Source organism: Schistocerca cancellata, chromosome 5, assembly GCF_023864275.1.
Source record: "Schistocerca cancellata isolate TAMUIC-IGC-003103 chromosome 5, iqSchCanc2.1, whole genome shotgun sequence".
NCBI lineage: Eukaryota > Metazoa > Arthropoda > Insecta > Orthoptera > Acrididae > Schistocerca > Schistocerca cancellata.
In genome coordinates, this window is record NC_064630.1 from 719866281 (window position 1) to 719893663 (window position 27383).

Genomic DNA, 27383 nt, shown 5'->3' on the forward strand with positions numbered 1-27383 from the left:
CGGAATGCTATACAACAAACAAATAACTTTAGTAGTTAGTAGTTTTATTTCCTGAAAGCAAATTGGCAGTACTTAATTTGACTATAGCAATTGTCGTTAGCAAGAGGCGATAGGAAAAGAGTACATGTCTTGCTACACACAGAGTGCAAGGAAACACTTGATACTGACAGCGAAGCACTAATCACGTTGATGGTCTGAGTGGCCGAGCGGTTCTAGGCGCTACAGTCTGGAACCGCGCGACTGCTACGGTCGCAGGTTCTAATCCTGCGTCGGGCATGGATGTGTGTGATGACCTTAGATTAGTTGGGTTTAGGTAATTCTAAGTTCTAGGGGACTGGTGACCTCAGATGTTAAGTCCCATAGTGCTCAGAGCCATTTGAACCATTTGAACTAATCACGTTGCAGACTCGGGCCAATCATCTGCGGCCGACGCTAGCAGGAGCTGCGTTTATATGCAGCTGCTGTAGGGGGCGCGCCTAGCGCTGCGTGGTCCGATTCCGAGCACTATTGCCCGCCGATTCTTCACAGCCTTCTCTGCTCTTGTGTGCCGCCTCCTCGTTTCAGGGTTTGTAGTTAAGCCAGAACAGTAATAATGGGTCAAATATTAACTTAACTTTCGGTTTCTCGCTATGTAACCAATCGGATGAAATGGTGATGTTTTCACGAGCGTTCGCAGTATCGTGCTTCACATTTAACTTACATTATCTTACGTTGGAGATCTCCGACATAGTTCTTCTTTGGATTAAATAATAGTATGAAGTACTCATATGGTTTAGTTCACGTATTGTGTTCACCTAAATTCAATAAGATGAAAGTTTCCTGCATGTCGAAAATGTGGTAACGGCGTCAGGGAATTGAATTTACGTGAACTTTCCGAAAGTCGTCTCAAAAGTTTGCCACCTCAAATAAAATATAATGAAAACAAAGTGCTGCTCTGCCAAAAGACGCTGATGTCTGCTCCATCGCATGTTTCGCGACTTTGAACAAATCGAATCAAGTGAGGCTTAACGTGTGTGTTTTGTGCGGGTTGTGGAGTTCGCTTGTGTTATTCAGGGGTTTGGTATTTAACTAATTTGTAAATGACAATAATAATGTTATTTCACTACAGTGAGTAATTAAAAAACATTTTTTTCTCCCGGCTAAGGATTTGGTCAAGTTGCTAAAGAAATCCAAGTTAACGTTATGTTAAAGTGTTGTCTGTAAGTTGTGTAAGTGTCACTAAATCGCAGCTCATACAACAGATTCTATACAACTATTGAATATGATGGAAACAGTTATCTTCAGTAAAATGATCACCAAAACCACCGAATATCAGCCGCGCACAATACTGACGTATGTTACCTGAAAAAATATTCTTCGCAACTCGTGCGTAATTAATTTCGGCTTCAAACATCAGCAAGAGAAGTTTGTTATATGGATCGTGCTATGAGCACTGTTTTTAAAGAACCAATCTGATTCGAATTATTTTCATTGAAATGAGTTCTGGACCACCGGTGCACATTCATTTTTACACATTTTTATTGCCTTCGGCATTTATGTCTGCAGAGTACGGTAATTTGAATTTGCCGCTGAGATAACTGTTAAGCTGGCGGCAGACAATTGACAGAGACTTTCTATTGTTAGGGCAAATTACCTTTTAACAGGATAAGTATTTGAATTAATGCTTATTAAACTTTACTTTTATATTGTGCACTATTTAGACTAATTTTCATCTAGCAAACCTTTGATACTTTCGTAATAAACACAGATAAAAATGCGATACAAATCGCTATCATCAATGGCTGCGCTCCTTGCAGCGGAAAGAATTAATTAACACAGATAATGCTTATTGAGAGAGGAATTAAAGTTACAGATAATTATTAACTCATATTCATAATAATAATGAACTCTATTCTCAACTAATAATTAACAAATAATTACAATTTCTTAACAGACCTTAGTTTGATATTCGTCTTGCGTCCGCAACCTACAAAAGCCAACGAAAAAAAGGTAAAAACAAAGGAAGACGAATGCAGATCATGAACGGAATTTACATTTATCATTGTCTTTGTATTATACACATCGATATGTCCAATTACATCATAAAATATTATATAAATAATTAATATTTATTATCGATTTGTTTCATTTCACTGTTTTTCTATGTAAGTAGGCTGTTTAGGTTTTTATATTGGTAACGCCACGTAGCGCTCTGTTTGAAAATCACTGGATGTGCTGTGTGCAGTCTGTGGCTGGTTGGCATTGTTGTAATATTCGCTATTGTAGTGTTGGGTAGTTGGCTGCTAACAGCGCGTAGCGTTGCGTAGTTGGAGGTGAGCCGCCAGCAGTGGTCGATGTGGGGAGAGAGATGGTGGAGTTTTGAGAACGGATGATCTGGACGTGTGTCCATCAGGGACAGTAAATTTGTAAGACTGGATGTCATGAACTGATATATATATATATATATATATTATATATATATAAATTATGACTTTTGAATACTATTAAGGTAAATACATTGTTTTTTCTCTATCAAAATCTTTCATTTGCTAACTATGCCTATCAGTAGTTAGTGCCTTCAGTAGTTAGAAACTTTTATTTAGCTGGCAGTATTGGCGCTCGCTGTATTGCAGTAGTTCGAGTAACGAAGATTTTTGTGAGGTAAGAATTCATGAAAGGTATAGCTTATTGTTAGTCAGGGCCATTATTTTGTAGGGATTACTGAAAGTCAGATTGCGTTGCGCTAAAAATATTGTGTGCCACTTTAGTGAATGTCTTAGTACGTTCAGTTTTTCTCAGCTGTTTGAAAATCAAATAACGTAGGGGTTTATCAGCACAGTAATTCATTGATTTTTCTAAGGGGACGTTACGCTGTTAGAAGCATAATTTCCTCTCGTCCCACTGTAGCTAACATTTATCTCGTGGATGTTACAGGGTGGTGGCAATTCAGCTTTGTGCCTCTACTTGTTCCTGCCGAAGTGTTTTTCCTAAGCAATTTTGAACAAACTACTTGATTTGTGTGTCGCCTCGGCGCTATACCATTGAACGGCAAGCACATTTTGGAAGTTTTTGTCGGGGCCATGACACGCTACCTGCAACTTTCCCGGTGGGTGTAAACCCTTCACCGCCCTGACTTCGTGCGGCGACTACATCTACATCTACATCTACATCCATACTCCGCAAGCCACCTGACGGTGTGTGGCGGAGGGTACCTTGAGTACCTCTATCGGTTCTCCCTTCTATTCCAGTCTCGTATTGTTCGTGGAAAGAAGGATTGTCGGTATGCCTCTGTGTGGGCTCTAATCTCTCTGATTTTATCCTCATGGTCTCTTCGCGAGATATACGTAGGAGGGATCAATATACTGCTTGACTCTTCGGTGAAGGTATGTTCTCGAAACTTTGACAAAAGCCCGTACCGAGCTACTGAGCGTCTCTCCTGCAGAGTCTTCCACTGGAGTTTATCTAGCATCTCCAAACGCTTTCGCGATTACTAAATGATCCTGTAGCGAAGCGCGCTGCTCTCCGTTGGATCTTCTCTATATCTTCTATCAACCCTATCTGGTACGGATCCCACACTGCTGAGCAGTATTCAAGCAGTGGGCGAACAAGCGTACTGTAACCTACTTCCTTTGTTTTCGGATTGCATTTCCTTAGGATTCTTCCAATGAATCTCAGTCTGGCATCTGCTTTACCGACGATCAACATTATATGATCATTCCATTTTAAATCACTCCTAATGCGTACTCCCAGATAATTTATGGAATTAACTGCTTCCAGTTACTGACCTGCTATTTTGTAGCTAAATGATAAAGGATCTATCTTTCTGTGTATTCGCAGCACATTACACTTGTCTACATTGAGATTCGATTGCCATTCCCTGCACCATGCGTCAATTCGCTGCAGATCCTCCTGCATTTCAGTACAATTTTCCATTGTTACAACCTCTCGATACAGCACAGCATCATCTGAAAAAAGCCTCAGTGTTCACCATGGCCTTCAATCGCTTCCTATGGACATTGTTCCAGCCTCGCTCTATCGCCTTCAGTTTCACAACCTTCACATTTTGACGAGTGTGTGTGTATGTGTTTGTCGGCTCGATGGAAATGGATGTTCAAGTCTGGTTGACACAGGTCGGCGTCCGTCGACTGCGACAACTCCGATCTGTAACTGTTAAAAGAAACTCCTCGCTTTGCTTGGTGTTCAGATACTATCTCCCTTTAACAGATATCCGCGTATAGATAGAACAGCACGCCGAAATGTACAAGCGGCCCTCGCTTATAATTGAAGCAATGGTGTTCGAAGGATGTCTGTCTTCTTTACTGTTACACACAACGACTGCACCACTCGGTACCGCAACAACGCCCTTTATCTGAAACAATAAACCAAATAACCTTCGCGTGTTCGCGACGGGCTTATAAGCTTACGAGAAACTTGATAACAGTAGTTTTTATGCCCGGTATGCAAATGAATGTTCAAACGTAGATAATATGATATCTCGAATTATAAGTTACACCATTCAAGCCGATGCCACATTGTAGTGTTGCGAGGATGTTGATTTGTGAAGTATTGTAGCATCGTTAATGCGTCGCTACGGTGCTAATTGAACAACTCCTACGTCGTAAATCCAAAGATAATGTATTCTCTAAATAACGTACAGAAAGCGTCGTAATACAACGTTCAATTACTGTTCCCTGTTAATAATGTCACTCAATCACCTTTAGCTTCGGCGTTCTATCGAGAAAATAATTATCCACCGTTACAGAATAAAGCGCAATTAAATGACGTAGACGACACGAAATATTAAAGTTATAACTGAGTTTATTGAACTTATGTATTATCTAACCTCTGCACTGGAAAGTACACCGATCTGTCATTCACAGAACTGAAGCTACGATTTACATCAGCAATTCTGACATTGACTGCGGCTTCCGATAACACGGCGTACCTGTGAATTCTTCATGATTGCGTGTATATGTTTCCTACTCAAGTCTGTTTGTAGAGTTTATGTCGGCGTCTGGTACATTGCTGTGTCCAATGTTCGTGACAATCACAGATCACGACGGCTAAGTCTCAGAATTGATTAAGCATGACGGCCAGGGTGGCCGAGCGGTTCTAGGCGCTACAGTCTGAAACCGCGTGACCGCTACGGTCGCAGGTTCGAATCCTGCCTCGGGCATGGATGTGTGTGATGTCCTTAGGTTAGTTAGGTTGAAGTAGTTCTAAGTTCTAGGCGACTGATGACCTTAGAAGTTAAGTCCCATAGTGCTCAGAGCCATTTGAACCATTTTTTTTATTTTATTTAGTATCACATGAGTTACTTTTCCCTCGCGTGTATCTGTTCCGTCGTCTGGCTAAACGGTATATGTTCTATCACTTTTCTTCAGAACTTTGACTAATACGTCAAGACGATACTCGAAAAACTTTAAAGTTCCAGATCGGTCTGAAACAATCTAATATCGGTCAATAAGCGTGCTTCTATCGCGACTTCTACAAGAGAGCGAATTAACCTATCCACTGAAGTTTTTCATTGCAGTCGCAGCGAACTTACAGCTCGATGAGGCTACAACTCTTTTCTTGGATAAATGTTATCTCTGATCACTTTATCTCGTCTGGGTTTTAACCTTCGTAAAGCATATATTTTGAATTATTTGAAGTTTCATGCTTCGTAGATTAAGTGATCATCTGATAGTCTTTCATTTTGTTTCTTCCGTGGAATAGATGTTGTTAGTTCCCTAGTATTTTTGTTGGTCAAGCTTTTAATAGTGTTAATTTTTTGTTGCCAGTAGCTATCGTCAAGGTCAGGATAACTAATTTTTATATCTTTTGCTGTCATCAGGGGTATCATTAGGGGCTCTATATTTGGGCTTAGAAAAATTATGAATTACTGTGCTGGTAAACCTCTACGTTATTTGATACAGAGACAGCTGAGTAAAACTGAACGTACTCAGACAGCTCTCTCTTTACTTATTCTGATCATCACTAAACTGACACACAATATTTTTTTTTAGCGCAACGCAATCTGACTTTCAATAATACCTACAAAAGAGTGGCCCTGACTAACAATAACCAATACCTTTCATGAATCACTTACCTCACAAAAATCTTCGTTACTCGAACTACTGCAATGCAGCGAGCGCCAATACTGCCAGCTAAATAGAAGACTGTAACTACTGAAGGCACTAACTACTGATAGGCATAGTTAGGAAATGAAAAATTTTGATAGAGAACAAACAATGTATTTACCTTAACAATGTTCAAAAGTCTTCATATATATATCTATCAATTCAATACATCCTTCTTCTTCTTCTTCTTCTGCTTTTACGGCCTCATTGGACCACTTCAGTCAATCATTTCTGGTCCTCTTCTTTGGTATTTTCCCCTTCCGAGTGGCCCAGTATCTCTTCATTCGTTCCGATGCTTTTCGTCGTTCCTCATCTGTAAATACCCTTTTCATTGTATGTCGTTTGTCAATTTTTGGTTTAAATCTTATTTCTGTGTCCCTCAACTTCTTTAAATTTGGCGTTTTTTTCTGCAAATCATCTAGAGTTATTTCCAGTTCTTCCATATCCTCTCTTATTTCCTTAAGCCATCCTCCTTGTTGTTTCAAATTCCAGAGTTTCTCAATAATTTTCCTTGATAATCTGGTTTCTGGTGTCCTCAGAATGTGACCACAAAAAGAGATCCTTTTCTTTCGTATAGTATCGGTGATGGGCTCCAGTTCTCTGTATACCACTTCATTTGGAACTATCCGCCATTGCCCAGCTTTTTGATATTTCTTATTTATGCATGTTCTAGCAATTCTTCTCTCTACTTTTAAAATTTTGTCAATTCTGTTTTTCTGAGTGACTTTAAAAAGAGTTTCACTTCCGTATGTAACCTCTGGTTGAACCACCGTCTTGTAATGTTTTAATTTTGTTTTAATTGATAGACATTTTTTATTGTACGTAGACCATGTTAGTTTTTGAGGTTTTATCATTTTATTAGTTCTTGCTCGCCATGCAGGTTTCTCGTCCAATTTATGTGTTATAATTTCACCCAGGTATTTAAATTGTTTCATCCATCTTTACAAATGTCCTTTTTCTGGCGGACACCCTTCCAGATCGGCCGCTTATAGTAACCTCTCAAAACTCTGGCTTCTCTCTCTGCACATCAACCACTGCCGGCGGCCCACCTCCAACTTCCCATTGCTACGTGCTGTTCACATCCAACTGCCCAACACTACACAAGCGAATATTCCAACAATGAGTCCAACCAGCCACATCCTACACACAGCACAGTCAGTGATACAGAGCACTATGTGGCGTTACCAACATACGTAAAAACCTAAACAGCCTACTTACAGGTGTTATAACATGGAACTTAGCGATAGTACCTTTGTGTACACCGATGGCTCTCCGATTGAGCGTGGTGTCGGGTGTGACTTTGTCATTGGCGCCGACGTTTTTTCGATGTCGGTTTCCAGAACTCTGCTCCGTATTTAGAGCAGAGCTCTTCGCCCTGTATCAGGCCACGCAGTACATCCGGTGACACAGGCTTTTCAATTGCGTCGTCTGTTCAGACTCTCTCAGCAGCCCTTCAAATCCTCTGTGTGCTGTACATCGTTCATCCCTTAACTGAACGCGTCCAGGAAAGCTGTCACTTGCTTCACTCTTGATGGAGCCACAGTGATCGTGTCGGCTCCTGGTCACGCTGGTCTGACAGGAAACGAGGCCGCTGATGCTGCTTCCAAGGCTGCAGTCTTCGTACCTCAACCAGCTAGTTCTTACATTCCCTCCGATGATCTCTGTGTTGCCGAGTGTCAGCAGGTGGTGTCACTGTGGCATAGCCAATGGTCCTCCCTTCACGGTTACAAGCTCCGGGTTATTAAGCCCCTCCCTGCCGCTAGGACGTCCTCTCAGCTTTCTCGCCGCGAAGATATTTTAACTGGGTTGCGTATTGGGCACTGTCTTTTCAGCCATCGCCATTTGTTAAGAGGTTCACCCCCACCACTTTGTGCACATTGCGATCAACTTTTGGCGGTCCGCCGTTCCTTGACGGAATGCCGTTTTTTTTTATCCGCTTACGTTCTCGTTTGTGTTTGCCGTATGAGTTATCGGCCGTTTTAGCGAATGACGCGCGGGCTGTCGACGGCGTTTCTCTTTTTATCCGTCGTAGCAACATAGGGAAGGCTATTTAATGTTTAGTTGTGGACCTCTGTTTCTCTATGGTGTATTTTATAGACCTTTCTACACGTCCCTGTTTTTAGCTGTCTTCTCTTCCTTCGCTTTTGATTGACGTGTAGTCGTTTTTAACTCTTCTCTTTGCCTTCGTGTTCTACAGTTTTGACATGGGCGCGTATGACCCTAGTTGCGCTCTAAAACAAAACAAAACAGACAAATGAAACCGAGCTGTGGACGTTGCTAGGAAAAGTAGCAGCTGTGAAGTTTTAACATTATAAGTTTCGGCAGTTACTGGGCAGTATCCACCGTGAAAACACGCATTCTTGTACGAGGGGCCGTAAGAGGAAGGGGCGCAGGCTTGGCAGCTGCTGAGGGACAGGGTGCTAACGTGGGATACCTTCAGTGGCCTTGAAGCGTAGCGCCGTATAATGATCCTGCCTTGGAGGCTGTTAAGTGGGAGATGTGTCTCAGAGCTGGATAGTGACGCGAGACTGGACGCGCACGTAGTTTATGAATCAGCCGACAGAGGGCAATATTGGATAGGGGGACTGTGATTTTAGTTTCGATTGTGACCACTAGAGTGCACTGAAGTAATAGAATGTTTTTCATAAACTATTCGAGTATTTTCATAAGGTGTTATTATGTCTTTTTGTGTATGTAAAACGTTATAAATGTGTTTTAGCAGTATGAATGATGCGTGAGTGTGATTTAAGGTTAATATGAAGATAATTGTTTAACGAGTTATGTAGTAAGAGTTAGTGTGAGAACATTTCGAAGAAGTATGGTTGTGGACAAAGGGGATTTTTGTAGAATAGATTTGTAAAGTAAGTTTATGGTAAAGGGAAAGTTAATTCAGGTATAAATGACAATAGTAAAGAACTTTGAGCATAAGCAAAACTTCAGCATATTAGATAATTACGTCGGTAAAAAGTGCAGTCGTGAGGTTTACTATTTTGCGATTGGTTATGGATGAAAAGCGCGGACTGACGCGGGAGAATGTTGTTTTGCTATTGGCTGTTAAGTAAACTGACCAATGGTAAAGCAATATTCTTCGCGCACCTTTCTCTGCTGGTAGAGAAGACTTAGAGTACTCTAGAGAAGAGTCGAAGGCTAGCCATGAAAGAGATCGGACGTGTGTAGTAGAGGTTCCGATGGAAACGATTAGTTGCCGGATCTAGCAGTGTTTCATACATCAAAAGTGTTGGAAAGTGCCGGCATAATTATTCTGATGTGTGTATAGAAGTTTCGGAATTTTTAAGTGAATTTTGTGACGAGAAAGGACATATCTTCCGCGCAGCGTATTGAGCAGGCCGGTGGCTAAAAACTGTGACTGCATTTAGTACCGACATACTTAATGTTTGGCGAGCATTCTCAGTCAAAAAAAAATGTGTATTTTTGTAGCTATTACGTTTTCTGGAAATGCAACACCATAAACTTGCTAACGTGAGTGAAAGGGATTACGAGTGACTGTGTTAAGACTAGCACGGGCTTGGCAGTGATACTTGTTCACCTAAGTTTCAGAATATATTAATTGAGGACAAAATTTCCAACCTTTCATGTCGTGTTTCTCCCGAAACGTAGATTAGTGACTTTAATTGCAGCCTGGTTCACGTCGAAGTGCAGTACGTTGCGCCATACATTTCACACAGTATTATTCACAGTACCTGTCAATGGAACAGAAGGTAACTGGACGTCGACGGTAGTACTTTTCGAGAGGAACGTTTTGATTCGATGTTGGAAGGGGGAGGGGACGTAAGTCGTCCGTCAGCGTCACCAGTTAAACTATTCTCATTCGTGTTAGAACAGCAGAAATTGTGGAAATCTTTGTTTACTTTTTTTACGACACATCACAAAGATTTCACTAGGACTTTGATATTTCTTCCTATGTGTGTTCCTCACAGAGGAGACCAGATGTCTGACGGTGAATAATACCCGTAAAAAAGAACCTTACCTTTGCATAAATGGGAACGTAAATAGATGCCACAATTTCCATTCAATAACCTTTTTTAACAGTGAAAAAGTCATCTCGCTTTAAGTAGAAAAATGCAGTTATTTTTTAAGTTACGTGGTACCTAGAAAGAAAAGAAAACAATAGTTAATTAGAAAGGCTTTGTGCACTGCCTGATAAGTACTGTTTGATCTACTTGTATGTAAACATTTTCATTTCTAAATAGATGATACAATAAAAATCATACAATCATTTGCACGTGAAAATTTTATTCAAACCTTTAGCTAGGTTTCAACAGATATAAACCAGTCTTCCTGATAAGAAACAATAACACGTATATCACATAGTGTGAAAAGAGAAAGGAAGTCATAACGCTTACTTAGCAGTAGAATGATTCATATAAGTGCAATGGCACAAACGTAAGGGCGAGTCAACAGATAAAATGATCCATGTAAAATTTAGGGCTACATGCTTCATACACACAAGCACGTAGACTTTCCATTGTACCTATAATTCTACAGTAGCTGACTGCTGCCACGTCCAGTATTTTAAATAGATGATGATTTCAGTTGTCTGGAAGATGGTTTTCCTACTGTTTCATTTATCTGCTGTTTACCACTACACAAACTTTGAATACAACACCTGTTATGGATTTTGCTTTGGGCATCAGGTTACTTTATAATCACATTGTTCGTTAAATGTGATACGGTATTCTAACTTCTTGAATCGCGGGTGGTGTCTCGTAATCTCAGTTTCACCGTTCAGTACTGAGATAATAGGGCTGAAGTTCCATTTTGTGTAAACAACACACGATTGGACGGTGACGTCGCCTTCTGTTTCGTTGACGTCCAATGTGAACTAACCTTAAATGACTAGCTCAGCGGACCAGAGTCCCGCTCCTACCTACTTTAGCCCCAGTTCCCCATTCTATCTACTCATGTTAGACCTAAAATTAATTCCTGCTAGAGGGCCTCCTTTCACATAGCTAGTGGCTGGACGAACCCCGAGTGTCTGTGTGCTAAGACCACTTGCTAGATGCGACACTGCTAGCTGGCCCTCTATGAAGACCCATCAACAAATGGACTTCCAATAGGGACAGAGCACACTCTGGTGGAACATGCTACTACTGCTGCACCGTGTCCCACGTAGGGTGCCTAAAATATGGGAATTGAAATTACGCCGAGGTGCATAAAGTTGATAATATTCATTTCTTATTTAGTAGGTGCTGGAATTGATCGTCATTAATCCAACAGAACAATAATTCTTTGCTGCAATTGGACGTCTAGTTTTCAATGTGGATAAGTCTTATGTATACAAAGTATAGTGAATTCAAACATCTTATTAGAACAAGGAACTGAATATGGACACACAACTCAGGATGCTTGCATAGGAGTATTCTCCTTTATACAGACATAACCACTTCACTGGTAAGCTGACAAAGGACACCACATATTGCTTGACACTGCCATCACTTTTCAGATCCCAGCGTACTTACCATTTGAGGCAATGTCATGGTCAGATATATACTGCGGCAGAAGTCATTGTTAACCTTTATCGTCTGAAGTTTTCACTACTACGGGTTTAATCAGATTATTACAATGAACTGAAGTGCGCGTCATTTACGACGGCGGCCGAGTTTAGGTTCGTTCTGCGCATCTGACGTCACAAAACACAGTCAGCCAATGAACAGAGAACGACGTTGCCAGAGCTTGACTGCAGTGCAGACCACGGACGAGTGGCTTCAGTCTTAGAAACGTTCAGTCATAAATAAAGTAATTGAACAAAAGCAATGTCTTGACAGCAGACTCTTTTATAGGAAGTTTGGAAAAAGCATTCTTTATACCAGTTGCTTCATATTCTATTAATTAATTAAACCAAACAAGCAATAAGCCTCCTAATTCAGGTGATAGCAAGGAAAGGTGTTTGTATCATTCTCACGAACCGCTTTTTCGCAATAAAGAACATCGGTAAATGTTTAATTCCTATTGTACTTTCCACGAAACGTGAATAACTCATAGTCATACCGACAGTGTTTGTCGGTATTTTACATGACGTATTAGAGTCATCCAGGAGTTATTTCGAATGACGAGATGCTTTAGTGAACAGTCTGCTTTCCGCAGCGCTGCGGCGAGGACGTCTTGTTTACGTCCCGTCCGCGCGGTCGCGAGTGCCCGTCGTTGTTTACTACTGCGTTGTCGCTAGTTTAGAGTCCATCACTACCGACGCAACAAGGCACATTCATACAGACAAACCACCATCAAGATCAGTTTTCAACCCGATCATGCACGACCGCGAGCTTTTGAAGTGGAACGTTTTCTACGTGACGACGTTAAAATTGAACCGCGAGACATAATTGGTATCCATCTCTCTATCACGAGCAGTGTTGTCTACGTCAAGCTAGTAAGTGACGAGGTGTGCAACAGAATCGTGCGCGCGCATGCGAACGATCTTAAATTCAAACACTCTGATGGCCATATTGGGGCGGTCTCTATCGATCACGCGGGGCTTGGCCTCCGTACGATACGCGTCTTCGAACTCCCTTTCGAAGTACCACCGGACGTAGTCACCGCAGCTTTCCAGCCCTACGGCAGAGTGATCAGCCATATGGCCGAAAAATGGACCACCTTTACAACGTACCCCGTTCTTAACGGGGTGCGACAGATAAAAATTGAACTGACCAAACATGTTCCGTCATATCTTGTCATCGGCGGATGTACGGCGATCATTATGTATGACGGTCAGCCACGCACTTGCTCTGGTTGTGGCCAAGAAGGGCACGTCCGGTCGGATTGTCTCCGACGACGGCTTACTCAAATCCCGACAGGTGAATCTATGACTCCTTCTACGGTGACGACACTTCCTCTCAATTACGCAGAAGTTACACGGGCAGCAACCCTTTCTGATGCTGCCCACGTTAGTCCGATAGCCGCCCCCGATAGCGAGACCGTGATGGCTTCTGCAGTACAGGATCCGGCCTCTACAACGGCGCCCCCACCTGAAGATAATCACCGACCGACCTTGCAAGAAGGCGTGGATGCTAGGATGGACATTGACCCACGGGTTGTGCCGACAGCGGCTTTTCTTCCAGACACCGGAGCAGCTGAAGAAAATCACCCACATTCAGATTCTGAAACACACGTCCGTAAACAGCGTTCCCCGCGAAAACACAAGAGACGGCGGCGTGCTCCATCGGACGATTGTTTGCAGCGATCGTCTGACATGGACTGTGGAAATTCCGACGACGGTACCGACGGTACAGAGGCCGCTGTAACATCAAACTCAACAGATCGCCGTGGTGATGGCTCCAGCCCCTCCGACCCCACAGAACAACAGGATCACAAGCAGACAGCCGCTGCCGATTCCCAGCCAGCAGAGCCGATGGATTCAGCGCCGAGTGCCGCAGCAGCCACTAACAGCCACCAACAGCCGATGGTATTTCATGGCGACTGGGCGGACGACTGTGAGGAACACTCCTTGCCCATCGTGTCGGACGACACGGGGGGAACTTTACCCCACCAATGTTGATCCTTTCCCGCCATCATTTACAGTGACGAGGCAGCCTTACAAGGGTATTGATGGCCAACACGGCTGCTATGGATAGACCTCAAACTTATCGCGTTGCAACTATAAACATCAACACTATACGGACGCGCGCTAAGTTATCCTTGCTTCAGGATATGTTGAACTCTGCTTCCATCGACATAGCCCTTCTCCAGGAAGTGTACGTCGACGACTTCCCAGGCATGTACGGTTACGATGCTTGCGTCTCTCCAGCTTCCCCAACAGGCAGCGGTGTCGCTGTACTTCTTCGGGAAGGGATAGTGGCGGACGATATCCTGTTTCTGCCTGGGGCAAGAGGAATGGCACTCACAGTACTGGGTGTCCGCCTTATCAACATCTACGCACCTTCCGGGACGGACAAACGTCGCGAACGTTCACGATTCTTTGCGGAAGACGTCGCCCCGCTCTTCCAAGGCCGCCACGACCATCTGGTGTTTGGTGGTGACTACAATTGCGTACTGGCGCCCAGAGACCAACTCCCACGACATAATCCGTGCCCGGAACTCGAGACGCTAATTCGAGAACTGCAGATGGTGGACACTTGGGAACATCTTCACGGCCATCGACCGGGATTCACGCACTTCACGAGTCACTCTTCCAGTCGTATCGATCGGATTTATGTCTCACGCTCTCTCGCCGCTGGAACACAGGATGCGGAACTGTGGCCTGCAGCATTCTCGGACCACACAGCTTACATTTGTGCAGTCACCCTGCGGCGGCAACAAGTGTGGAGAAGCCGCAGCCCGTGGAAATTAAACATCGCTCACCTGTCGTACCCGGATTGCCGCCAAGCCGTTGAGGATACGTGGCATTCGTGTGAAAATCGCCTCCGTGCATATCCCACAACGATCCGCTGGTGGTTGGACTGCGCCAAACCGGCACTGAGGCGAACGTTGATAACCTACGGTCGCGACCACGCTACTTGGCGAAGACATACACTCGACTTTTACTTCCGGGTCCTGCGCGACTGCGATGCTATGGCGCCGTCTCCGGAACGACAAACGGCGGTCCACCGTGCTAAGGCTCAGATCCTCGCTCATATGCGACGCCACCTAGAGGGGGTAGTCATCCGCTCGAGGACGCAGGATCGGATACCGAGCGAACGCCCGTCAATGTTCCACGTCCTTCGTGAACGTAAACGACGCCAACGAGCGCTGATACGCTTCATCGACACGGAGGACGGTCGTCGCCTCACCACGCAACAACACATAAACACAGCGTTCTACAATCATTATTCCCAACTCTATTCCGCTCAGACCCCTGATCTGACAGCACTGGAGGACGTCTCTCAGACGATTTACGGCACCGTCACCCCGGTAATGGAAGAGGCCTTGATGGACGAAATTACAGAAGAAGAAGTGATCGACGCCATTAGAAAAGGAGCTGTCAACAAGTCACCGGGTCCTGATGGCCTCCCCTTGGAATTTTACCGGACTTTTCAATATTTATTAGCCTCCCGATGGACGGACATCTGTCGCGAACTACTATCCCCGGACGTGCCGCTCCCTGCGGCCCTTGTGGAAGGGATGATAATTCCTATTCACAAACCGTCCGGTGGCTCACGTCTGCAGGACTACCGCCCGTTGACGCTATTGAACTGCGACTTTAAGATCTTTTCTCGACTGTTGGCGGTGCGGATACGCCAGACCTTACGAAATGTTATCTCACCCGATCAAACGTCATTAGGAGGCGACAATAATATTCAAACAGCACTCAGTGAATATCGTGACTTGATCTCACTGGCGAGGGCATGTCGTCTGAAGGGTGCACTGGCGGCAATCGATTTTAGTCAAGCTTTCGACCGAGTGGACCACGACTATTTGGAAGCGGTCCTCCAACATATGCGGTACCCACAGCCATTCGTCACTGTCGTCATGCGACTACTCCGTGGCGCGACATCCAAGGTGATCGTCAACGGCCGACCTTCGCAGCCCCTCACCATTTCTCGATCGATACGCCAAGGCTGCCCTCTGTCCACTTTACTTTACGCTGTGGCCATGGAACCTCTCCTCTGCGGCCTGCGCCAACGACTAACGGGTATGACGTTACGAGGCCACACTTTCCGGTGTAAAGCGTACGCTGACGACCTGGTGATTGTCATCCGCAACGGTGACGACACCGCTAGCGCACTGAATTGGATAGAGAAATATGGCATGGCCACTGGTAGTCGTATCAACGTCGCAAAATCGGTGGCTATGAACATCGGGGCCGGATTGTCTAAGAACAGTGTCACCCCTTTCCAGCTCAGAGATAGTTTGAAATGTCTCGGCATTGATTTTACAGACGATATACGACGGACCGCTGCTCACAACTATCGACGGCTTTTACGAAATGTTCGGACTGGAATTGCCAACAACCGCCTACGAGCCCTGGACATCGTCCAAAGGACCCAGTATGTTGACACACATTTAGCGTCACGCATTCCGCACATCGCCCAGATATTACCTATACCGGTGATGTTAGCTCGCCGTATACTTGCGGCTTTTGGGTCCTTCGTGAGTTCAGGAATGCTTTTCAAGATCAAATATGAGACTCTCACCCTTCCCCCGGATCGGGGAGGGCTTGGCCTTTATCACGTTCATGACAGAGCGGTCGCCCTATTTGTGAGCACATTAGTCAAACTATGGCACCGCCGTCCGGACAGTTTGACCAGTTTGTTAATAGAAGAACTAGCACCGCCCTCACTGTTGCCGCCTGTGCCGATACACCACGTCCCCTCCTCGCTCTTCTACATCGGTGTCTTTTTCCTCGAACTCAGTTACGTTCGGCTTGCCTTACCAGCGACTCACCTGGCGACGGCAAAGGTGGTTTATAGGGTCCTGCAACGTGGACGACCTGATAACGTCGTGGAGAGGAAGCACCCGAACGTCAACTGGCGAGTAGTGTGGAGGACAATTCACCACGTAACACTGGACACTGACGTCACGGCGATGTGGTATATCACTGTCAACGGTAAGCAGGTGACCAAATCAAGGCTACATGCGATCCACATGGTCGACTCACCCACGTGCACGAGCTGCGGCGTTCAAGACAACGATGAACACCGTCTTAGCTGTGGCGAGTCTACGGCAGTGTGGCACTTAGTGAGGCAAATGTCAGCATACTTCCTTCGGGTAACGCCGAATCATATCGACCCCAAGACTATCCTATTCCCGGATGACATGTATTACCCACGCACTAAAACTAATGCTATGACGTGGCTTCGTGGACATGCAGTGCATTATTTGTTCCAAGACGGCACTAAGGACACTTTAGACTTTTGGAACTATTTGCAGGAACGACATTGCAAGATTCTCCGTAACCCAAAGTATCGACAATATTTTTCCACTTTTTTGTGGAGTGCGTTCCACGACCCTCCACGTAGCTGGAACATCACGGGTAAGAGAAGTTAAGATTACAATACGATGATAGAACACTACACGGTACAACGTGGGATCTACTTTCATCATTACGAGAAGTCATACCTGGATGATACAGCAGATGGAGAGGTTCGTTGTGAACCCTCACACTCTGTAGCAGTATTTGCCCCACTTCCTCTTTTTGTCCCAGTGCGAAAAGGTCTTCGCAGTTTTTGTTTTTCCATCCAGTGCAAGATGTAGCACTGGTTAATGGTGGTTAGGATTCCACCCTTCAGTTTTGTTTCATGGTTTCCTTCGCCCCGCACTTTGCTCTCTTTCTTTATGCCTTTTTCTACAACTATTAGCATGGTTTTAGTTATGTGCGTCCCCAACTCGGCCCAACGAGTGCACTTACTAGTTTTCAGTTCCTTACTGTTAAAAAAAAAATACAAAAAAAAGAGAGTGGTATGCACTGCTGATGTAAAAAAAAAAAAGCGGTAGCGTGCGTTGTTAAAAAAAAAAAGTGTTATGGTTAAGGTATTTGGATGTGAAGCAAGAGGTTCTGAGTTCAAAACCTTGTTCGACACGTAATATTTTATATATTTAAAAACAATATCGAAGTGTCTTAATTTATGTATTTTATTCGTTTGAATGTAATTTATTGAAATTTCTAGTTCTTTGTCTCTTCGCCCTGCTGTCGTGCGCCCACAAAACCCTTCTACTACTACTACTCTTCATTATAATCATAATAAGTTTTCGGTTTTTCTAATTTTGTCCTCCAATATTTCTTTTCACAGCAATTAAAAACAATGAAAAGGCACTCATACAATATTCATGTTATCTGTTTTGTTTGTTTATCTTCTCTTCCGCAGTCGCTGTTTTACTATTCATATTGAAATATATTCTTTGCGACAGTATTAAAAGTATTATTTAGAGCAGAATTTCGGCTCGTACATTGCCGGGCTACTTGATTGTCTGACGCAATTCTTTGCTTCGCTGCTTTGGCAACATCATCATATTCAATGTTTTCGTCAACTGATCTATGTTTTGGTAAGTATTTGCTGTCCGTTGTGACAAACACAAATTTTTTGCACATTGCACCTCACTGACAATATGTTTTAGTTTCTATGTTTTATTACGTCCACAATTCAGTTTTGTGTACTTAGCCAATTTTGTTTTAATCAGAACTTTTTAGAAAAAAGCGAAATGGGTCTGGTATAAATAAAACTTTTATTACAGTCGCGAAAGACGGAATATTTCTCAATATTACATACGACACCTATCTGGTACTTAAATTAAATGAGATATTGTTATGCAGTAAATTTCATATGAAATTTAGGTATATTGTCCACATTTCATTCTCAACATTGTGGCAACTAAAATCGACCATACGCAAAGTATACGCTATGGACTTTTACCTCTGCAAACTCTTCAAAATTTCGTGCAATTGTTTACTACATTTAATGCTGCACAATAACTGCGTTGAACATCGAAACAAAATTAATTCATTTATGGGGGGAAGGTATCAGTCAAGAAGATGTGTAAAAATAAAATTTTTGGGCCAAATACACTCCTGGAAATGGAAAAAAGAACACATTGACACCGGTGTGTCAGACCCACCATACTTGCTCCGGACACTGCGAGAGGGCTGTACAAGCAATGATCACACGCACGGCACAGCGGACACACCAGGAAACGCGGTGTTGGCCGTCGAATGGCGCTAGCTGCGCAGCATTTGTGCACCGCCGCCGTCAGTGTCGGCCAGTTTGCCGTGGCATACGGAGCTCCATCGCAGTCTTTAACACTAGTAGCATGCCGCGACAGCGTGGACGTGAACCGTATGTGCAGTTGACGGACTTTGAGCGAGGGCGTATAGTGGGCATGCGGGAGGCCGGGTGGACGTACCGCCGAATTGCTCAGCACGTGGGGCGTGAGGTCTCCACAGTACATCGATGTTGTCGCCAGTGGTCGGCGGAAGATGCACGTGCCCGTCGACCTGGGACCGGACTGCAGCGACGCACGGATGCACGCCAAGACCGTAGGATCCTACGCAGTGCCGTAGGGGACCGCACCGCCACTTCCCTGGAAATTAGGGACACTGTTGCTCCTGGGGTATCGGCGAGGACCATTCGCAACCGTCTCCATGAAGCTGGGCTACGGTCCCGCACACCGTTAGGCCGTCTTCCGCTCACGCCCCAACATCGTGCAGCCCGCCTCCAGTGGTGTCGCGACAGGCGTGAATGGAGGGACGAATGGAGACGTATCGTCTTCAGCGATGAGAGTCGCTTCTGCCTTGGTGCCAATGATGGTCGTATGCGTGTTTGGCGCCGTGCAGGTGAGCGCCACAATCAGGACTGCATACGACCGAGGCACACAGGGCCAACACCCGGCATCATGGTGTGGGGAGCGATCTCCTACACTGGCCGTACACCACTGGTGATCGTCGAGGGGACACTGAATAGTGCACGGTACATCCAAACCGTCATCGAACCCATCGTTCTACCATTCCTAGACCGGCAAGGGAACTTTCTGTTCCAACAGGACAATGCACGTCCGCATGTATCCCGTGCCACCCAACGTGCTCTAGAATGTTTAAGTCAACTACCCTGGCCAGCAAGATCTCCGGATCTGTCCCCCATTGAGCATGTTTGGGACTGGATGAAGCGTCGTGTCACGCGGTCTGCACGTCCAGCACGAACGCTGGTCCAACTGAGGCGCCAGGTGGAAATGGCATGGCAAGCCGTTCCACAGGACTACATCCAGCATCTCTACGATCGTCTCCATGGGAGAATAGCAGCCTGCATTGCTGCGAAAAGTGGATATACACTGTACTAGTGCCGACATTGTGCATGCTCTGTTGCCTGTGTCTATGTGCCTGTGGTTCTGTCAGTGTGATCATGTGATGTATCTGACCCCAGGAATGTGTCAATAAAGTTTCCCCTTCCTGGGACAATGAATTCACGGTGTTCTTATTTCAATTTCCAGGAGTGTAGTTTTTGTGAAATCGAATGAAAAGTGTGTCAAAGCAGTCGGAACACCATGTGTCTGCACAGGCGAGCAGTGCAGTGATGACAAAATCGCGCACAGCACGGAATGCGGGGAGCACGTGTCTGTAGCACCGAAAGGGTTAATGCGGCCGTGGTGGCTTTACTTCATAAACTGCGCGCTCCCACCTAACCGTAAGTTTGCGAACTATACTATACTATGGCGCTGCTTCTCTTGGCGCGTGCGTCGTTTGCAACTGGTAACGCAGCAATGTCCCGCGTCTGGGCGGGCATGAGCGAACCGCCAAGATAAAAGAATTGAACTATAGTAACCAGTCCTGGCTTCGCACAGGTAGCACTACTATGATTGGACGACTTATCTGGTACATCGATAATAAATTATACACACAAAACTTCTTAGTGAGTCAGTATGTCTATGTGGTCCGCCCGGTTGGCCGTGCGGTCTAACGCACGGCTTTCCGGGCGGGAAGGAGCGCCTGGTCCCCGGCACGAATTCGCCCGGCGGACTTGTGTCAAAGTCTGGTGAACCGGCCAGTCTGTGGATGGTTTTTAGGTAGTTTTCCATCTGCCTCGGCAAATGCGGGCTGGTTCCCCTTATTCCGCCTCAGCTACACGATGTCGGCGATCGCTGCGCAAACAAGTTCTCCACGTACGCGTACACCACCATTACTCTTCCACACTCGTCTGGTGTGAGACGTTCCCTGAGGGGGTCCACCGGGGACCGAACCGCACAATAACCCTGGGTTCGCTGTGGGGCGGCGGAGGGGTGAAGTGGACTGCGGTAGTCGTCGTGGGGTTGTGGATCACTGCGGCTGCGGCAGGGACGGAGCCTCTCCGTCGTTTCTAGGCCCCTGGTTAACATACAATATAATATGTCTATTACTGAAAACCGTACCAGCATCCCTACAGCAGAATGAAATTTTCAGTCTGCAGGAGAGTGTGCGTTGATATGAAACTCCCCAGAAGATTAAAAGTGTGTGCCGGTTCGAGACTCAAATTCAGGACCTTTGTCTTTCGCGGGCAAGTGCTCTACCAACTGAGGTATCCAATCACTACTCACGATCCGTCCTCACAGCTTTACTTCCAGCAGTACGTCATCTCCTAGCTTCCGGACTTCACAGAAGCTCCGCTGCCAACTTGCAGAACTAGCACTCTCGGAAGAAAGGAAGGTAGGAGACGAGGTACTGGCGAAAGTAGAGCTGTGAGGACGAGACGTGAGTCGTGCCGGGTAGCTCAGTTGGTTAGCCGGCACGGTAGCTCAGCGTGTTCGCTCAGCGGGTCAGTTACTCTCTGTAGTAAAAAAACTAAGTTAATGGATCACCGGTGGACTTGAAGAAACATCATGGGACATCCGCCCCGAACAAATAGAACGAACAACAACGGAAAATATTTCGTTAGAGCACTTCTCCACGAAGGCAGAAGTACCGAGTTCGAGTGTCGATTCGGCAAACAGTTTTAATCTGCCAGGAAGTTTCACCCCTGCAGTAGTTCCTGAGATTAGCCTCCACATGCAGACAGAAAAACGGTTTGACGAACTTTAAATTGTGTGTATGTACAGGTAAGCGACATGATGAAGAAATGACAATGCCACTCACTATACTTAGTGAAAGTTCTGTTAAAATAGCATTGAATCGAGTAAGTGGTGGCTCGAACTGTTGGCGTTGAAATGCTTGCGGAATAAACAATGACTTTTTATTCTGGTTTACAAAAAGTAGTCCGTTCTCGAACGACAGTTAATTTAAATCTCTAACTTATTTCAACACAAACAGTAGTGCTCGACGCCAACGGTTCTTACAGTCATCAAGGAATGTAAGATCTGAAAGTGATCTCTTTAATGCGTATAGAAACCGGCAATGCGAAAAAAAATAAACAATTTAAATGCGGCCACGACTGTGTGTATTGAAAATGGGTGTAGTTTTATGAAGGTCACTGTTTTTCCTAAGACGATGTTCCAAAAAAATTTAATTTAAACTTAATAACTTATGAGTGAACTACATGTATTCGAACCAGAGACACAGTAGGGACGGTAGAGACATGGTCAAAGTTCCACACTCGAAATAAGTTCCGATTGTCATAATTACACTTGCGAGAGTGGGTATGGAAGCTTCCAGCACCAACTATGTTGTCCCAGTCTTCACAATATATCACACTGTCTCGCCGACTTCTGAAGAAATTTCTGTACTGTTTGCAAACAGTGTGGGTCACAGAATGCTCAGGCAAGGTTCTTTGCATCAGATTTTCCCTCCATGTGTGTATGTGTGTGTGTGTGTGTGTGTGTGTGTGTGTGTGTGTGTGTGAGAGAGAGAGAGAGAGAGAGAGAGAGAGAGAGAGAGAGAGAGAGAATGGGGTAGCAGAGTGAGCAATTGAGAGGTATAAAAATATTGAAGGAGAATAGTAGGTGAGTCATGAAAAGAGTGGTGTGTGAGAAAAACGTGAAGGCTGGAAATATGAGATAGCTAGAAGGAAATTGAGGTGCGAGTTGTAGAAATAGAAAGATTTGAGAGCCATAATGGGGGATGGTTTTGAAAGGAGAACAATGGAATGATTCAAAATTGTAGAGGGTGGAGGGAGAGTGATGTCGAGTAGAAAGAAAAGAGCGCAGATGAAAAGAATGGAAAATTTTATTTGAAGTCCTTCCGACAACTAGCTGCCCCTGGGGGACGAGTTTGAGTGCACGTCGTTCGCAAGCGGATTGTGAACCGTTTGGTGTGAGCCAGTATCAGTCGATTTTTCTAGCAAGAACTAAAAAATGGTCAGACGCCTAGGACAGCTAGGCGCTCGGCTTCAATGTGGCTTGCAGAATACTCAGACGGGGATCTCTGCGACAGCTTTCCCGCCCAGTGGCTGATAAGCCACTGGCGGACTGGTTTCTCGCAAGTGGACCCGCGACTCACCACGCTCTCTCGTGTTCGACCGCCAGGTGCCCAGCTCGACTGACCAGCTGCGCGGCGAGGAGTTCCCGACGGGGAGGCTGGTGCGCATGCGCGACCCGCTGGAGCAGCAGCTGGTTGACATGGCGACGAGCGCTGAGCGGCAGAGTCTTCTGCGTCGACGGCCGCTGGCCGCTTGGGGGCGGCAGGGCGGCGTGGGCGCGCTGCAGGCCGACCCGGGCCCTCCGCAGGTAACTGCACGTGGGGGCCGCGCGCGGGCCTAGGCGAGCGCACCGGCTCCACCTCAGCGAGGTCGGCCTGCGCCACACGACTCCACTCCTCCAAACTCACGTCCAACCCACTACTGGCTATCACTCGTCACTGTACTGTCGTGTAGCTGTTCGTTGCCTGCATTAAATAACTGCACTTACCATGTGCAGTCGTAGTCGTAGGACTCTGTAGACATCTTCACCTGGACTATAATACCCACGAACCTAACCAGCCACACCACAGACGTTGCTTGTACATCGGTGCCCCAAGATGCACTGTATACCTCTATGTGACTAATAATACGGCCTATCAGTGTAGATGAATATGCTTCACATAGCTTCTGAAGAAGTATTCATATCAAATTGATGATAATATATTCTCATCCCTATTCTGGTGTTGCCTTCCACTGTGGTCGATGTGCCTACCAACTCACTGAAATGCTATTTTCACATTTTTATTGATTAAAAAAGACCTTTTTTGGAGAGAAATTGAGACTCGACATAGGAGCAGAAGGTTCAGTTGAAATATGGCTTACATTATTCCCTCAAATTAAGACAAAAAACGTCTCCATCAAAATAATTTCCAAGAAAATTTCTTTTACCATGCCTGCTCTCCAAACAGAAATACTAAAGCATCAGAAATACTAGTGACTTCTTTCTGCTTTACTTATGTCATGTGTGCTGAAAGACTTTTGCATGTGAAGAACTGAAGATATGTAGTCAAAGAAGATAAGGACAAGTAATAGAAACAAATGTACCCCATAGATACTGCAAACCAAAATTACACACACACACACACACACACACAAACACACACACACACACACACACACACACACACACACACACACACACACACTGAGATATACATATGCAACCTAGGAAGTAGGTGGGCTGTACCCAGAATATTTTCTGCCAGCCTTCACACACAATTCCTCTCCACATTGTCTCTCTGTTTTTTTGTCTGCTTATACCTGTGCACTTCCTTTTTTGTCTTCCATGTCATTCACATTGCCACTCTCTTCTGTAGTTGTCCTAAATCACTTTAGATTAATGGCAGTGTGGTAGCTCTGAATAGATTATGACACTTTTCCTTCCCTATCCACATTTTATCCAAGTTTGAGTACGTTGGCTAACGCCATATTGGTCAATATCATGTTAAACACTAGTGCTCCCTTCTTTTTCATCTCCACAAAATTTCACTCTCTGTCTGCCACCTTCACATTTTTATCACTCCATCATCCTCTTTTCAACTCTATGCGCCATGAGTTCTTTGTTTTAACCATCTCTCAATAATATGCCTGTCTTACGCTACTCTTTCTCTATTTTTCTCACACTTCTCTCCTTTCATCACTCTCACCCTATGTCTTCCTAAATATCTCACATCCATTTCTGTCTGCCTCACTCACATCCATCTCATTCGTTTCCTGTTTCTGAAACACTCCACTCTCTTCACTTCTGTTTTTTCACTCTTTTTCCGTATGTTCACATCTGTCTTTATTCCCCCCCCCCCCCCACTCCAGTCCTCCCTCCTCCTGCCTCTCACTCCCTCTGCCACATGCACACACATGGAAAAGCATATACTATCAATATCTCTCCCACTGTCTTTCATCTTCTCTATTTTCCCCAGCTCTCCATTCCATTGACCTCTTCCTCCTCTATTCATTACTCTGCCCATACTACTCTGTCCTGTGTTCTCTCTCCCCTTCTTCTTCTTCTTCTTCTTCTTCTTTTCTTCTTCTACTCAAATGAGGCAGGAAGAAATTTCTTTCGGGAGAAGTGAGTCTTAGTTATAATAAATTAGAAATTTTGTGGTTTCACTATACAAAGTAGGTGAAACCTGAAATAATTTCTTTCCACAGGTATAGAAAATTTCCATTCCAGTACCTGTCCTGCCTGACAAGGTCCCCTTCTGAGACGAACTCATTACTGAGATGACATTAAACCCATATCTTCCAGACTTGTAGCATACAATGTTACAAACCAAGACCGCCTGCTGTGAAATAGATTCATCACCGGTTTCGACAGAAACTACCTGTCACCCTCAGATCTACAATGTACAGATAGACAAACGGCAACACAGTAATTTCTATGATAAGGAGCTATAATACCTGAATAACTAAAATTGCATGCTTCTCAAAAATATAACTACACAATCGACATACTGAGGACATGCTCCAGTTATAATAATACTGCTCCACACCAGTTTGTCAGATATACAAAACATGCTAAATAAAATGTTCATTGCATCAACAAGGAGTGCAGGAGCAATACTGTTACATCAGTAAAGACGATCCGCTGACGAAAACTCAGAAAAACTGAGCCAATGCGCTTTAGTGCCAATCTAAAGTGATTTCAAGCTTGATCGCCAGGTAGCTCTAACGCACGAAGATTGTACTAGCTAACTATTTACATAAGAGATTTTTTAAAACATATTACGTGAGAAAAGCATCTATATATATATATATATATATATATAGGAACGTAGTACCAAATGGATGACAAACACTGACATGGCTCACAGAAAAACAAGTACATAGGTAGGCACAGGGTCGAATACATTACAGGTATTTATGATCACAATATATAGGTATTACACGTACATGATGGAAGGCTGCGTCTCCTCAATCTCACTGAACATCTCTCAAAATTGTACACTATCTGCAAGCACGAAGCCAATATTGCTATCGTTTCATTCTACTTTCCAATCCAATATGATGCCAACATGCTGCCACCCCTTTATCACGTCCCACCTACTCACCACTTGCACACCCCCTACATGCTCTCCCAACGCAGCTTCAACCACCTTCCCCTTCCAGATCATGAACTCTGCACCAACATTTACACATCCAACAAGCTATAGGTCCAACCCACCCAAACCACCTCATCAGGATTTCCTCTCTATTCCCTCACCTCATTTTGTTACCCACTTTTCCCCATCTGCCTTTCTTTTCCTTCTCTGCCTTTCCCCCCTTTCTGCCTAGACGGGGTGTGAAATAATAATAAAATAATAATAAAAATTGATGTTATGGTCATATATACAACAAGAGAGGGTATTATATTGTGTAACTGACAGCCAGTAAATGGAAGCATACAAACATAGCTTGGTACTGGGCACTTTCCTAGATACAACATAGGCACATAACGTCGTATAACGGTTGTTGTTGTGGTCTTCAGTACTGAGACTGGTTTGATGCGGCTCTCCATGCTACTGTATCCTGTGCAATCTTCATCTCCCAGTACCTACTACAGCCTACATCCTTCTGAACCTGCTTAGTGTATTCATCTCTTGGCCTCCCTCTACGATTTTTACCCTCCACGCTGCCCTCCAGTACTAAATTGGTGATCCCTTGATGCCTCAGAACATGTCCTACCAACCGATCCCTTCTTCTAGTCAAGTTGTGCCACAAACTCCACTTCTCCCCAATTCTATTCAATACCTCCTCATTAGTTATGTGATCTACCCATCTAATCTTCAGCATTCTTCTGTAGCACAACATTTCGAAAGCTTCTATTCTCTTCTCGTCCAAACTATTTATCGTCCATGTTTCACTTCCATACATGGCTACACTCCATACAAATAATTTCAGAAACGACTTCCTGACACTTAAATATATACTCGATATTAACAAATTTCTCTTCTTCAGAAACGCTTTCCTTGCCGTTGCCAGTCTACATTTTATATCCTCTCTACTTCGACCATCATCAGTTATTTTGCTCCCCAACTAGCAAAACTCCTTTACTACTTTGTCTCATTTCCTAATCTAATCCCCTCAGCATCACCCGACTTAATTCGACTACATTCCATTATCCTCGATTTGCTTTTGTTGATGTTCATCTTTCAAAACACTGTCCATTCCGTTCAACTGCTCTTCCAAGTCCTTATAAAGTCGAATTATCAAAGCAACTGAATAAGACTGGACTCGTGAGGAAATTGTAACCAGTGGACGGTAATATCATGAGGTAAATAACCTAAGAACCAACAAGTAGGATGACAGCTAGTTAGTGTTGAAACTGGTCATGAAATAACTTTCACAGCAAGTGATCTTGGCTTCTAATACTTTATACCAAGAAATTAAATCGTCCCGACTACACGTTAAATCTTTCTCACTTGCTTTCCCTTTTTCTCCATGTTTCACCAGTCACTCATGTCTTAACCTCTCTCTTTGCCCTCTCGTCCGCCGCTCGTGGTCTCGCGGTAGCGTTCTCGCTTCCCGAGCACGGGGTCCCGGGTTCGATTCCCGGCGGGGTCAG

The 27383-nt window shown here is 44.7% G+C and overlaps 1 protein-coding gene across 1 annotated transcript in view; it reads left to right on the forward strand.

Annotated features, from left to right (window-relative positions):
- The window catches only part of LOC126187682 (uncharacterized), a 71801-nt gene that overhangs the window by 41766 nt on the left and 2652 nt on the right, over window positions 1–27383 (forward strand). Inside the window, exon 3 of the mRNA XM_049928917.1 lies at window positions 22911–23111. Coding sequence (XP_049784874.1) covers window positions 22911–23111 — 201 coding nt within the window. The remainder of the gene's footprint in view (window positions 1–22910; window positions 23112–27383) is intronic.